This window comes from Abramis brama, assembly GCF_963993115.1.
Source record: "Abramis brama genome assembly, chromosome: 3".
In the NCBI taxonomy this organism is placed as follows: domain Eukaryota; kingdom Metazoa; phylum Chordata; class Actinopteri; order Cypriniformes; family Leuciscidae; genus Abramis; species Abramis brama.
The window spans coordinates 30293558-30309497 of NC_139965.1; the positions used below are offsets into that span (position 1 = coordinate 30293558).

Sequence of the window (15940 nt, forward strand, 5' to 3'; positions counted from 1 at the left end):
TAGGGTAACACAGGATATTGCTGAAACACACACACACACACACACACACACACACACACACACACACACACACACACACACACAAATACACACAAGTCAGAACATGTTTGGGAGAGCCAATAGAGTGGTGCAGGCATGACATCACTTTGTAGGCCCGGTTCCATTGACAAAGTCAATGGGTTTTATGAATGGGGTTTTGGTTAAATGGCTGAAATAAGGTCTGCGGTGAACAAGCTCAAGACACTTTCACGTTTTATTCTACCACATGAAATACATCAATATTACCCCACTTAGTGGTGGTAATGTTGAATTTGTGGGACCGTGGTGTAAAAAAATAAAATAAAAATAAATATAATAAATATACACACACACACACACACACATATAGACACACATACATATAGACACACACACACACACTCACTCTTACCTGTTTGAAGTCCTTAATGAGGTTTGCAGCTTTTACACCACTCTGTACATTAAAGCTGATGTCCACTTTTACCTCTGTGTGTGCATCTGTCAGTTTAATGATGGGGACCTACAGACACACAGAGCATTAAAGACAAGCAGGGATGTCTGACAGATGCCAAAAAACACCCAACACACATGTATGACACACGGCAATGCTCGTACCGTTGCTTTATCCAAGACTTTGACAGAGTTTTCATCTGCCACTTGTCTCTTGCGTAGCGCCTCTTCCAGAGTCCAAAGAGGTAAAGTCTCCCAGTGACCAAAAACCACCAAGTCTATATCACTGATATAAAGAGAGAGGATACAGAGGAGAGAAAGTTTTAAAAAAAGCTAACCTAAATCATTCTCCTCTTAAGAAATAAATAATCCAGTAAAAGATGAATCTGTGTATTGATGTTTTGGGAAAAGTTTGATGGCTTTTAATAAATAAATAAAATGATCTAAGTGCTCCTAAGTATGTTAAGAATTTACTGACGTCACATAACTGAGTGCTAAACTCCACTGCTTCAGCAACTAGAACACGTGTGTGTTGGCACAGACAGATTTATTCCACTAAGCCACAGTTCAGTAATCCAGGTGTTGTATAAATGCAGTACTGGTGTGTGACATGAGATTGGCTCTCACAAAAAATGCACACAGATACAGGATAAGCAGAGCTAAAATTACAAATCTTAATCCCTCCATGCAAACACAAAAAGTTCAAATACACATACATCTACACGTCATACTTGTATAATACACAATTACAAAAATTCTTAAACTTTAGTTTAATTCAAACCACAAAACAGTTGTACATACAAGACCATGCAAGATACCATAAGAATATTGTGCTCAGTGAAAAAATCATAACATTACCTTGTAGGTAAATACAAGCCTGTGCTGAAGCTGCCAAACACTTCAACCTGCAATCAGAAAATAGGAAAAGAGGTTCAACTCAGTCTTCCCCAACAAGAACCCAACAAACATCCTGTGTTCATATTTAAAACTGATAATAAAAAAAAGTTTTAAAATCTAAACATGCAAATCAGAGTTTCTGTCTGAGTGCACAATGTAATTATTTGCAAAATACACACAAGGACTGAAACGGGTGAGAAAGATGTGAACTCAGATGCATGAATATATGTTGACAGTTACATGCTATGCAAGCCTATGGTACAATGTTCTCAACACCTTAAAAGGTGCAGTATGTAATATTGACAGCTAGCGGTTGAAATGGGTACTGCAGTCCAAATTCAAAATATTGGAGAGTTGTTTCCCCCACCCCCTCCTCCTCAGACTCAATGCTCACGCGGGTTGCCAGATTGAGGACGCAACAGGGACGAGCGCAATTGACAATGGAAGGCAAAAAGCCTTACACTAAGTTTTATCTGCGTTTTAATATGCCTCTGGTCTTAGAGCTTTTTAGATTGATGCAGAGGCTTTTTAGGTCGGGTAGAATCTGCGATCACTGACCCAGTTTGTTCGCTGGCTTCCATGGCTGCAATATGCTGTGTTTTCCACCAACTGGCCACCTGGGGTATCGAAATACTATTAGGTAAATAGGCAGTGGGTGGGATCACACAGACCAAAACAAAAACAGACATTCCGACACAGAATGCACATTTCAAAGTGGAATAACTTGCTGTAGAACTGTATTTTGGCATGTTTCCTAAATATCAGGAAACATATGGTATTTTTATGCTTTAGTTCAGTCAAAAAATATATATATACAGCACATTTGAGCTAAGCATAAATAATTAACCCTAAAACAGGCAAGTGTGGAAAATGATCATCAAAAAAATTATTTCATGTCACGTTTTATATCATCTGGACTTAAGTAAAACATATCCAAAAGAATTTTTGAAATATTTGATGTAGTTTGGATTTTATGAGTTGTATCTCCCAGGATATGTTGCCCTATTAGGGTATAAAAAAGGCCAAAGTCATCAATTCTCCTTTGATTTATTTTATACATCAATCAATCAATAAATAAATAAATATAATGTGCAAAATACACTGCATGTATGACAGTACAGTGTCCTAAAATTCAGTCATACACATTTCTTGTATTTTTTCACTGCTGAACTGTCTCGTTTTCAACCTCAAGAGTGGGCAAATCTAGCCCTTGAGGTCCACTGTCTTGCAGGGTTTAGCTCCATCCCTAATCAGTCATATAAATGTAATTGATGATACAACATATAATTTTCACCCCTGTTCTATCCTAAAATGAGCTTAAAAATCAAGTTTATAAATGTTGTTATAAATATTAGTAAATATATGTAAATATTAGGGATGTCAATTTTCACAAATTCCCATGATCGATCGTCGTTTCAATTAACGATCAATTAATCGTTAGCCTTAATACTGCAATTTGCGTCCACTGCAGTGGCATATAGCCAACAGTATGACGGTCTGCAAATGCAGCTCAAAAAGCTATGTTCATTATTTAATAATCAAATATAACGGACTAATACAGCGTGTCATTGACGCCACAGCGGCTTTCTACCAGTGCCCTGCGCAAGTCTGAGCTCGAACTGTTCCCAAATCAGCTGAACTGTCTGGGGATGGAGTCTCCATTTCCCGGGATGTGGCCGAAATCATGTGAGCTCGTCCGCTGCACGATTCAGCTCTCCTGGAATGTAAATGGCTCGAAGCGACCTCAGATGCTTCTGACTCCATAAGAGGAGATGGCGGGTGAGTTGCGACATAAGGCAGGAGCACAGACCACCTTGTCGGTTGATGTACGCTACTGTCGCCATGCTGTCTGAACGGACTAGTACGTGTTGGTCCTTGACCAACGTTTGAAAACGGTGCAGAGCCAAACGTACTGCCAGCAACTCGAGGCAATTGGCATGCCAAATTTAGCAGTGACTGCATGCGCTCACTCGTAAGCTGCGCATACATGGCGACCGAGTCGATTTCCATACCGAGAAAAGAGATCCTCTGCACGGGGGAGAGTTTGCTCTTTTCCCAGTTGACCCGAAGGCCCAGACGGGTGAGTCCAAAAACCGAACCAGTGGGGTCATGTGAACCACAGACGTACCCACGATGGGGCAGCTAGGCGGAATGACTGGCCCAGACGTGGGAGGCGGAGCGTGAGGGGCCTTCCTGCGACTACCTCCACCGGGGGGACCCCAGTGTACCCATTGGCCGCCGCCCCGTCGAGGGTAGAGAAGGCGGAAGAGGTCACTGAACGATCACGGGAAGTCAAAGGAGACTTCCAGGACCTCATGACCTCTTCATGCACCTCCGGGAAGAAAGGTATTGGGGGGCAGGTGCTCACGGGTGTCAGCACTCACCGCCCCCAAAAACCAATCGTCCAGCCTTGAGCGCTCAGGACAGGGCGGAGGGTTCCGCTCTAGCCCGATGCTCGTAGCTGCCCAGGAAAGCATGGCAGTCAACTCTGGATCAGACTCGGGCAATGCTGGCACACCCGAAGGAGGCAGCACAGCCAAGCCTCAGAAGACTCTAGCCCACCTTGTGATACAGTGATAGACAGTGTCGTCTTCTGGACTGCCGAATGAAACGCGAGGCCCGCCCGAAGACTGGCCCACGACATCATCCGGCAACCTCACGGGTTGCAATGTGCAAGAGGGGGGTGTGGTCTGAGGAGATCTAGACAAAACCTGTCTACCGCACCCAGAAATACACGGGCGAGTCATCTTTAAAAAGACGTGCCATGTGCAGCTCTTTTAGAGAGGAGAGAAAAAGCTCAGTGTGTTGAAGCGCCCAGGGAGAAACACACACACTGTTGGCAGATCACTGCACAGACGAGGAACATGCCGTAACACCAACAGCACTGAAGAGTCGCTCGTCTCGTAGTAATAGAACTCAGAAAGGCTTGCAGAGGAGTGAAGAATGCTCTTGGCTCTGAAGCAAAAACATAATGCAAGATTGCCACGCAGCTCCTTTTATACCCACGCGGTGGGGCAGAGTTGCGCTATGCAAATTCTGATGAACCTGAAGAAATCAGACATACTTTGATAAAATGCATGTCATAGCTACAAGTGCTTTGCAGACCCATGGCATTGTTTTGCCATTGGCTCCTTTTCTAGAACTCGAAGGTGACAGGCTTCTAAGCGAAACCCCCCTTTTCGTCATTCACTGACGTAACTCGTAGTGACTGACTGAAAGGGAACTGCAGTGAACCAAAGACAGTCTCAAAAACGCGGTTTGAAATCACTGGTGTTTCTGACGTCACAAACTACCTGTGAGTGGAGGCGGGGCTAATTTGCATATTCATAGAACCGTCTATACTAAATGAGGCAAGGGTTTAGAGTTACATTCAAGCTATTTTAAGGCATGAAGAATTTTTTTCAAGGAAAAAAAACTTTTAAATGTAATTTTGGAGATCAAAGATGAGTTTTAAGTTTTTAATTATTGACTACAGGGGGACTTTAAGACAATGTTAGCAATTAATATTAGCAGTTGTTTAGCATTTTTTTGCTAAAAAAAGAAAGAAAAGAAAATAGATGCCTACTTTCTACAAAGTCAGAATGTCCAGCGCTATTGGCGGACATGTTGGCTTTAGTTCAAACTGACAAAACAAGCACAGAAAATTTGAACCAAGTCTTGTGACCCACATACTCATCTATGATAATGATAACAGAATTTGGATGTATTTTTTTTTTCTCATGCCTTCTACAAGAGACTAAAGTGTATGTATCATGTTGTGCACGTTGCCTGTTTAAGGGTTAAGGACAAGAATTCAACAACCTGTGTTTCATACACACAGGGACTTAATGACATGTATGTGGTTCAAAAATAGCAGGTTAAGCCTCTCCTTGCACAGTTAAATACTCAATCTTCTTACACAGACTTCACATCCTTTAGGTAATATTGAGAGGGTGATTAAGAATAATTTATATTTAGTACTAACCATTAGTAGCTGTTAGCCTGTGCACTTATATCAGCTCACAGGAGAAATTCACTTTTTATAAGATAGAATGTCTGACAATATGCATTCCCAAATTACACAAGCAACCAGACACTGGCACTGAGGAAAAGATGCTAATTCTGTTTCCTTAATCGGTGCATGAAGACAAACAGCACTGTGAGATCCAATATAAGCATGAACCTGAAGAAATCAGACATACTTTGATAAAACGCATGTCATAGTTACAAGTGCTTTGGTTACTTTTCTACCAATTTGCCCTCATATGGCTAAAAACATGCAATCTTATGTTATTACACAGATTATGTTGCCATGAAACATTACCCTGCACTCTAAGCTAAATATATAAAAACAGTTACCACCAGAAATAAAACTAGGCTTTTTTCAAAACACAAAGGTCAAATCAGACCTTTATTTTTCAGATCATTATTTTTGAGCAAGCAAAAGACTTCTTCATATAGATACATTCATTTTTCAGTCCATTATCCATGCATTTTAAAAATACATTTTAGCAACAGAGGGTCCTGCCACTTCTGGAATGTGCTAAAGGGTCACTGCTGGCCCTTTAAATGCCCCCATTGGCCACTATTTATAATCATATTTATTTCCTTGTATGTGTAAACATACTTGACAATAAAGCTCTTACTGATTCTGATTCTGTTGATTTAGCTGTGCTATTCTTTTAGCGGATTCTGTACAGTTTAAATTTCCATGTCATGTGTCTTTTCTTTATTTTACATTCAACACCCATTAGGCATATTTCTTTCACTGCTAGAAAACATTAAGAAGCTGTCTTTAAAACTCCAGCTGGCGTATTGACCTGACATAATCGTCTAACTGAAAGAAAAAAGATGATTAAGCACCAACAGTGTTGGGGAGTAACTAGTTACATGTAACAGAGTTACACAATTTAATTACAAAGTAAATGTAACTGTAATCATTTACAGGTACTGAGAAAAAATGTGTAATTAAATTAGTTACTTATGAAAAGGTTAAAGATTACATCTGAATATTTTCTGTAAAAAGCTAGAATATGTTGAATATTAATTTGAATATTTGCCTGTTTTTGATTTGCACAATGCCTCTTGCCATTTAAAGGCCGTTTAGTAAAATGATGCTATTCTGATGCCTTTGATTGGTTCTCGTTTTAATTTGAAGCGCATCACGTCTGCCAATTACATCAATCCACATTGCCACTGAAAGCTTTAGGCTACAACCTGTCTGAGAGTTGCCACCATGGTGAATGATAAAAATGCATTTCAGTGTTGAATAATCACAAAAAAAAAATAATCAAAAAGTAATTTGTAATCTGTAACCCATGACATTTCCAAAGTAACCTTCCCAACACTGAGCACCAACAAATTCAATATGGCTGGACTAAACAATGCAAACTGTAAAAAAATTATATAAAGCAAAATCACTGTTAAATGGTGAACTGAGAAGATTATTTCTTATATTTCTGATGGGTTCCAGTCACAACTTAGAAATGGAGTCCCCCAGGGCTTTATATTTAGACCTCTGCATGTCCATGACATCGGTGTAATGGTGAACTATCACAAGAATAAACCCACACATGGTGTTTGATATTTAAACGGTCAACTGGAAACTTGAAAGTAGGCAAGTGTTTATATTTATGTTCGTATTAATGCATTCATGGCAGATACCATATTGATTGTGCCTAATTGTCCAAATATCCAGAATATGAATTACATAAACCTCAAGAAAACAATCAGTTTAACTAAAACGTGTGTGTGAGTAACACAAACCTCGGCATTTGGCCACAAGTCCTTGATGACCCTCTGGATCCTGGCCACCACCTCCAGCCTCATGTGCTCCTCCTCTGGACGAGGAGAAATGTAATCATAAAAGTCCTTTATCTCTTCATGCAGCCTGGAGAGAAAGAAAAATAAAATATTACATAATCTAGTTCCTCAATGAGTAATTGCATTATTAGCAATAAAGTCATTTAATGTGTAACACAAATACTATAATAAAATGATTTAGCAGCACAGTACCAGGCGATGATAAATGATAAACCTGGTGTTTCATAATAAACCTGGTTTCTGATGACCTGAGCTGTTGTGAGTGTCATACAATAACAATAAAGAAAGAATAAGACATTACACAACCAATAGTATGCATACAATGTTTTTTTGTTTCACTAGGTTAAATACACCTAAACTACTTGGGTGCCTATGCTCATTGTGAAATAAATGTACAATTTAAAATATACGTTTTCTATTTTAATATATTTTAAAATGTAATTTATTAATGACATAACTGAAGAAGGGTGACAGAAGAACAAAGAAACAAATTCACACCCTAGCTACAGGTAAGTAAATATTCAAAGACAGGTTATAACAGCAGGGAGAGCTAGTGAGGCTTCTGAGTCAGGAAGAGGGAGAGTGTAGCTACTATCTAGGTGACGCCTCTTTATTACACATCTCTAATAATCTGAACCAAGTTCATTTCAACCTGAATGCTTAAATGTAGTATTCTGACACAGACACTACCCTGGAACGTTACCAAGATGGCAGAGTGAATTGACTTGAAGTAAGTGACTTGCTCTACGTGTGGCTTCTCCTAAGAACTGAAGTCTTTCCTCCTGAGGTTGAACATAGAATCTGTGTGGACACTGCAATTACACCTACACTAAATGAACGTTCTGCATTGGTTATTTCTGTATTTGCTAACTGCTAGAGTGGCCTAACATTAAATATATTGTTCTTTCACAATCCAGTAGGGCTGGGCGATATGGCAAAAAAAAAAAAAAAAAAAAACTCAATATTTTTCAGAACGATTGACCGATTAACAATTTTTGTTATTTATGTTTAACTAGTCAACTTAAAAACGCAACTACAATATTCAAGTAACATTCTCTTTATTAACAATCTGCTTAAAAAAAAAGTTATATTCCAAGCGCACAACACTTGAAGTGATCAAAATGGTGTAAATGTAAAACAAATTTTGTTGAAAAAAAAAAAGACTTGTTTGTTAAATGTTTGCAGAAAATATGAATGAAATATGGGAGGCAAATATTGTACAAACTTATCTTAAACATAATATATACTCAGAAATAATATAAAATAAGAAAAGTTTTGCATTTTAGAGGTCAGCCCAAAAAGTCAAAGCAAATCAAATTCAAAATGACAAAGTATAACACAAGTAATAGGCTATTATGACAGCAAATGTTTTGTAAAAACGTAACTCCTTTCAGCCTGTCACATCATGCAAACATGAAACATCAAACATACAGTAGTAGTTCTTTACAGTTTTTTTGCATTCCATTGCACAGCTTTTCAATTGTTCTTATGCATGGCGGCAAGGACGTTTGGCTGTTCTCGTGTCTCGCCTCTTTTGCAGCATCTCACCCGGCATTCTAAAAACGGTGCTCAAGTTAAAAAAATAAAAAAATAAAAAACGTCACGTCTAATAACTGCTTTTTTCCCCCATTCCACTGCCAGCATCTCATTATTTTCAATTAAATTCAATTCACATTTATTTGTTAGGGGTGTGAACCTACACTGGTCTCACGGTTCGGTTCGATTACGATTATCATGTAATCGATTCAGTTCAATTCGATATCACAATGCATCGTGATGCACCGCATCTTCAATTTTAAATTTCTCTTCAAAAGTGATGTGTGCGCGCGTGTGTGTGCTCGCCTGTTCGGGAAGTCGCAGTGACAGAAACAGTGACATTCCAGCTTAAGTTTCAAGGGAGCAAAGCTTGTTTATGCCAGTAAGAAAAGGAAAATCTGTCAAATAAATTTTGTTTTAAAGAAATGCTCATTTAAAAGCAGCGCTCATTAATCATTAATGTATTATGTTACCATTAAAGATGCGCGCATCAACCGTCGCCGAGTCCGCTGTTGAAGGTGACGGTCCGACGCAGAAGTATAAATCAGCCTTATTAATTGTAATTTGACCATCGGGTGGATACTTAAATCAGAGAAAATTATTGGGGCGGGTGGATGATTTATTTTTGGCTGCGGATTCGGCGTTGGAGCTCATCCGCGCATCTCTAAAGCAGTCAGACTCTGCCGTTAACAGCTCGGGGTGAAAACGGCTAACGTGGTTTATCAAGTTAGTTACGGTACATTCACACGGGGCGTCAGCGTCAGCGCTTCCCATTGACTTTGAATGGGTGACGTCAAGCGTTGCCGAAAAGAATTGTGGATCCGTCGGCGGCGCTTCACTGGCGTTGCTCGCGGCAGAAGTTGAGAATTTTTCAACTTCTGCCGCGAGCAACGCCAGTGAAGCGCCGCCGACGGAAGCGTCAGCCAATCAGATCGCTCTATGCAAATACAGTAGCCAGGCGGCAGCCAATCACGTTCATCCTGTTCAAGAGCAGCAAACTGAGGATAAATTTTAAAATGGAGGAGAAACTAATTATTACGGTGGGCAATCACCCGGTCCTTTATGACCATTGAATGACAATGAAGCTTGTTGTTGAGTTCCTGTCTAATTTCATTGGCTGACGCTGCTATGACCATGGCGTCAGTGCCAAACTTCAGCCACGCCTTCCGTCAAGCGTTGACGCTGACGACCCGTGTGAACGTACCGTTAGTGGTATTACCTCCTGCATATTCTGTTTGTGCGTGACATGAGCACACACAGCGCGTGTCTTCTGCAGGTCGTGCTTACCAGGTTGTTCATAAAAGCCGAAACGTGCCCAGATGTAGGCTTTTAAAGTAGTTGGAGCATTTTTAATCACTCGCACTCGCGTCTCACCTCCCTCTGTCATTGAATGCTACCGCGACAAAGCACGTACGCGACAAATGACGTCAGAAAAGCGTCAGTACATTATAATCGGTTATGGTCTATTACTGAACCGATACCGAATCGTCCTCGTCTGCATCGCGATGCATCGTAGAAACGATCAATTTTGACACCCCTATTATTTGTATAGCGCTTTTCACAATACACATCATTTCAATGCAGGAGCAGAGCAGAAGCAGCAGTGATCATGCCGCTCACGCTGAATTAAAGTGACATGGCATTGATCATGGCCAAACACACCGCAGTTTTACCCAAAAAGTGCACTGATGATATTTATTGCGTTTTAAACGTTCAATCAAATGACCTTCAGCAATTTAAAAAGAAAACAAATGTCCAAAAACAAACTTTTTGCCCGAACTACAAAAACAAGTTTAAACAATTTATACTGCCAGTTTAGCTTAAGTTACAGATTAATTTAATTATGTATGTGTAGCGTGAGTGGGTCCCACCCCCTGTTTGTAGTCTCAACCCCTCTACAAAGATATGGGACTTCCTGCTTAGAATGACGCAAAATGACGATTTTTACATTATAAGCAGGAACTGAAACACTGAAATCCGTATTTCTCCCGTCTCAGGGGAAAATGAGGGAATAATGCACAACCATTCAAAAATATGACTGGGTTTCTAACGATACAAAGATTAATGCAAATGGGTGAAGTGTCCATTTAAGAACTTTGCTGTTTGTTATTACCTATTTTTTACAGTCTATGGTTATTACAGACATTTATGAATTATCTTTAAAGGAACACTCCACCGTTTTTTCATATTAAACTATGTTATTCCCTTAACTAAGACGAGTTGATACATATCTCTCTCGTCTCAGTGCGTGCACTCAATCGCTCTGGTGCGCGGCGACACTTTGATAGCACTTAGCTTAGCCCAGTTCTAAAGGATAACTATAATGTATGGCGGAATAGCACTGGGAGCACTTCGACGTGGCGCAGTAAAAAGTCACGTTGGTTCTAATGACAGAAGTGAGAGGGAGAGGATTTTTCAGGTGTGACTTTTTACTGCGCCGAGTCAAAGTGCTCCCAAGTGCTATTCCGCCATACATTATTGGTTATCCTTTTTACCCGCTTAGAAAAGCACCACGTTTTACTTTGTGTCACCATACTTGGTCGTGTAACTACTCGTGTAACTGTATTTAAATAGGGAAAACGTGGAGGTGTTTGGTTGCTTCTAACTTCATCTCTGTTTGGTCCCTAATGAATGAACTGGGCTAAGCTAAGTGCTATCAAAGTGTCGCCGCGCGCCAGAGCGATTGAGTGCACGCACTGAAACGAGAGAGGTATGTATCAACTCATCTTAGTTAAGGGAATAACATAGTTTAATATGAAAAAACTGTGGAGTGTTCCTTGAAGATGTTTATGATGGGTAATGTTTGTAAATTAGATGTGTATCAGATATTTCAACAATCTTAATTATTTCATAAAGTTTTTCTCTTTTGCAGATTGCTTTTCATGGAGATGAGTGCTAAATAATATGTAATAAATATGCAGATAATATATAATAATAAATAATTCAGGTATCAATTACCTATCAATATTTATGTATTCAAAAAAATATACAAAATCTGTCAAAGTACACAAGCCGCGGTTCAGCTCCGCACGACAAACGCTGATAGTGTGAAAGCAAAAACAGGCGTGTGCTGCTCCCGCTCACCATACGCACTGCTTCTGCGCTGCCTCCGCTCTGCTAACGCGTGCAGTGTGAAACCGGCGTAACAGTAAGTTATGCATTTCAGAAATGTGCATATACAAAATCACAGTTAGCGAAAAAGGTATTATTTTAAACAATGTATTAATTGTTTTCAACTCTTAATTTTCAACTCAATAACACATTCTGTATGAACAGCCGCTTAAGACTAGTGATGTGTTCTACGTTCATAGAGCACATCACACGAAAGCGGTTAATCTAGTTAATCATCATGTGGTCGGATTATTTTCTTCTCTTATCTGTTATCATTGCAGTATTGTCAACATGACTAATTGTAACATTTGCTAACATTTCTATTCAAAACCGTAATTTCTCAATTAAAAAATAATTAAAAAAGAAAAAAAACGACCAGCCCTACAATCCAGTCTCTCTTCCACATTTAACACCAAGGGAATGTTAGTGGGCCACATTTAATTTGTTACATCTTTAGTGCAGAACAAGGTGTTCAGATAACCTTTTAATCCCAGCATCCCTTACGTTCAACTAGAGCTGCCAAACTAAATTTCGTACTCTAAAGAGTATGAGAATTAAAAGGCTTACCCAAGTCATCTGCCCAGACATTTTTCATGCCCTGAAGAACAATTTGCACTCTGGGAATCCTAGGCATCTTATTACTTAAGAATGAGACTCACTCATCAAAAATGCTGGGAATTGTTCAAAAACTATGCAATGATTTCCATTTCAAATGAAAGAATCGGTTACATTTCTTAGTACCACCAGTCACCCAAGTTGCACAAACAAACAAGTCATGCAAAGCTTTGAGCATAAACACCAACAGAGACACACACAAGTCTCTCGGGGTCCAATCGGTGTCTAAACGCATTTGTCTGATCGTGATGGTGAAACAAAACTGCATGAGAAAGTTCTGCCCTTAGCATGACACTCTACAGAGGCAGTCTGACAGCATTCATCAGATCTGGCCACCACTGCAACACGAACACACCCACTGCAGACGCACGCTGATGACTCCACAGACACAGACGCCTCTCATAGAGTGCGTAAAAACTGAAGAGAGTTCTCTTTCGCGTCTTCTTGCACTTGAACGGACAAATGCACACAAAATTGTCAAAATATCCTTGTAAACGGAGTCGGGTTTGTCTCGAGTAAAGATCGACCGATAAACGGTTTTACCGTCATTTTCCCCAATAGTTAAGATCAGCAAAAAAATTGGGTGGGTTGGGGTTGTTAATGTAACTTTGCTTTTTATTTATTACTTAGACCACTTTACACTAAGCTAATGCACGGATCCAATATAATGATACACATCAGATGTACGTTCACTTAAGACATAACTGACTACGTTTATGAGAGTCCTTGCCGAGACGGGTATTTTAACATGTAATTGTGTGTATGTGACTGTTCAAGCGCAAGGAGACACGAAAGAGTAATCAATTTGGTGTTTGTGGATCACGGATCAACAGATCCATTGTACCCCTATATAATATAGAATTATATTAATATTATTATAATATAGTTTTTGCTATGGTATTTTTGTTAAAACCATAGGCAAAAGTATGTTGTGCAAGTGTTCTTTAGCCTGTAGATTTTTGTTTAAATTTGCGCACAAAAAGTATTCTCGTCGCTTCATAAACTTAAGGTTGAGCCACTGTAATCACAAACTATTTTAATGTCTTTACTAACTTTTCTGGGATGGCAGATATTGATTACCTAGCAGCCTATGAAGGAGTGAGCCAGCTCTCAGATTTCATCAAAAATATCTTAATTTGTGTTCTGAAGATGAACGAAAGTCTTACGGGGCTGGAACAACATGAGGGTGAGTAATTACTGACAGAATTTTCATTTTTGGGGGAACCAACCCTTTAACACCCGGACTGTTGCTTGCCCAGTGAGTGAAGCACAAGGGTGGGTCAGTCATGGCTTGGGCTGCAATATCATGGCATTCCCTACTGTGCTACACTGCCAAGGACTAACAAACCATTCTGGAGGACCATGTGCACCTAATGGTTCAAACATTGTACTCTGAAGGGGTTGCCTTGTATTGGCATGATAACGTAGCAATACACATAGCAAGACTTGTGACAATGGTTTGATGAACATGAAAGTGAAGTTGAACACATCCCATGGCCTGCACAGTCACCAGATCTGAATATTTTTGAGACACTGTGGGGTATTTTGGTAGAGCAAAAGTCAAAAAAAATGTTTTCCTCCACCAGCATCACAGTGACCTGTCCACTGTTCTGGAAGAGGAATCTCTCTGGCCATTCCCAAAACTAATTGATGCTGTATTGGCCGCAAAGGGATGCCCTACACCAGAGGTGCCCAATGTTTGATTAGGGTTGGAGATGAACTGTGCAGGACAGTCGATTGGCAGGAGCAGGATTGGGCACCCCTCCCTTGAACATATACAATTTTTTTTGTTTTTTTTAAAAAAGTAAAGTTTTTTTATATTTGCTAGAAATCTTGCAATAAAAGTTCGTTTTCAGGGCTCCAGACTACGACCAAAATTGTCGACATATGCAAAAAAAATTTGAGAATGTGCGAGTTAAAATCTGACGTGGTCACATTTGTGCGAGTGCATGGTCACGCACTCAATCGGTGTCTGCCTACTTGCACTTGCATTAAAGATTTATCTAATCTGTCACGTATTATCAACTAGGCCAAATCGGCTATTCTCCTGTAGTATTCGGTTACAGTAGAACGTCAAGAAGTAGCTAGCAGTTAAACGGCCGTTTCACACCGCAAGCGTGAGCAGCGCATATTTTTCCGATTGCATTCACACCGGGAGCAGGAGCGTCGCGTGAGCAGCAGTGAAGCGGGGTGAAGCAGTGAAGCGGGGTCCAGTGAAGCGCAGAGTCTATTGTTGCTGCGCTGAATGCAATCGAACAGTGTGCTTTCACTTTTATTCAACTAAAGTGAAAGCACACTTTTGATGGACAAAATAAATATGATTTCCCACAAAAAGTGCTCAAAATGCACAGAATAAGCATGTCTAGTGTGTTTTAACAAGGATTGGAGTATGTCAGAAAATAAAATTAAAATAGAAAATAATTAAAAATATTTATAGAAGATTTTCCCATATAAACTTGTTTTTAATTATTCAGTTTGGGTGAATGTATGGTGTATTATAAAAAAAACTAAAGTAAACCAGACAGAAAATATGATATATAAACTTTCTTTTTAGTTATTATGTAATACACAGACAGGTAGCCTATCTCGCTGCTGCTGTGACACTGTACAAAACGCTTCAAGTGTGAATAATTTTGCGCGTCTACAGCTTCAGTGATGATGTAGTGGTGAAAAGACAAAGTCAGACAATATTACAAAATTATCCCAAAATACATAGGCCTACAAACTTTCATAGAATCATTAAACAAGAACACACATTTCCATTTATAACAAATTAGTAATGGATTTAGAATACAAGTTTGTGTGTTTATATGCATTTCAGGCTTATTCAAAGTTCATCTGAGTATATATTTGCATATGGGTGTGTGCTTGCAAAGCGTGCTTTGTTTCATCATGGCTAGATAGAAGTGTGAGTTTCACTTCTGTGGAAAAAAAAACACACAAGTACAGTCTAACAACAGAACTGAGAGCAAGAATGGAAACAGGGCCTGAATGAGCTCTTGGTCTCACCATATCAGCTTTAAAAACAGTTACAAAACACAAATGGACAAGAGTTAGCAGAAGCTGACAAACCAAGACTGATCAAATGTAAAACAAATGAAGAGTTGAACATTTTTAAAGCACTCAATCCAACTGCAGTAAAATAATTCTCAGCAGGCTGTTTCACAGTTCGAAAAGAACATTTGACCACAGAGTCGTCCACCCTGGTTGTGGGAAACAGATTACACACACAGTCTGAGTTTCGTTTCACAGAATAAGCTGTTCAGATCAGTTTCAATTCTCCACTGCAGCCTGTTGTGTCCTCCAATAGAGCACAAGCAGCGTGTAGTTTACTCTTGGTACTGTCAGCCAATCAGAGAGCAGACTCTGTCACTATAAGAAACCCTTCATGTAACACAAAACAGAATTTTCACTGCTGACTCACACGACACATACTGAGATCACACAATCATCCTCATTTACTTTTAAGAGGAAATATATTTTAAAAGCCCCAATAAAATCTCTTTGCTGA

General features: G+C 39.5%; 1 protein-coding gene across 2 annotated transcripts in view; it reads right to left on the reverse strand.

Moving 5' to 3' along the window:
* The window catches only part of tent4b (terminal nucleotidyltransferase 4B), a 31001-nt gene that overhangs the window by 6593 nt on the left and 8468 nt on the right, over window positions 1–15940 (reverse strand). For both annotated transcript variants that reach the window (XM_084110474.1, XM_084110473.1), the window contains exons 2-6: window positions 7111–7234; window positions 1327–1373; window positions 634–754; window positions 431–538; window positions 1–20 (exon numbers count right to left, since the gene is read on the reverse strand). The exon at window positions 1–20 is cut by the window's left edge and continues 109 nt beyond it. In XM_084110474.1, coding sequence (XP_083966600.1) covers window positions 1–20; window positions 431–538; window positions 634–754; window positions 1327–1373; window positions 7111–7234 — 420 coding nt within the window. The remainder of the gene's footprint in view (window positions 21–430; window positions 539–633; window positions 755–1326; window positions 1374–7110; window positions 7235–15940) is intronic.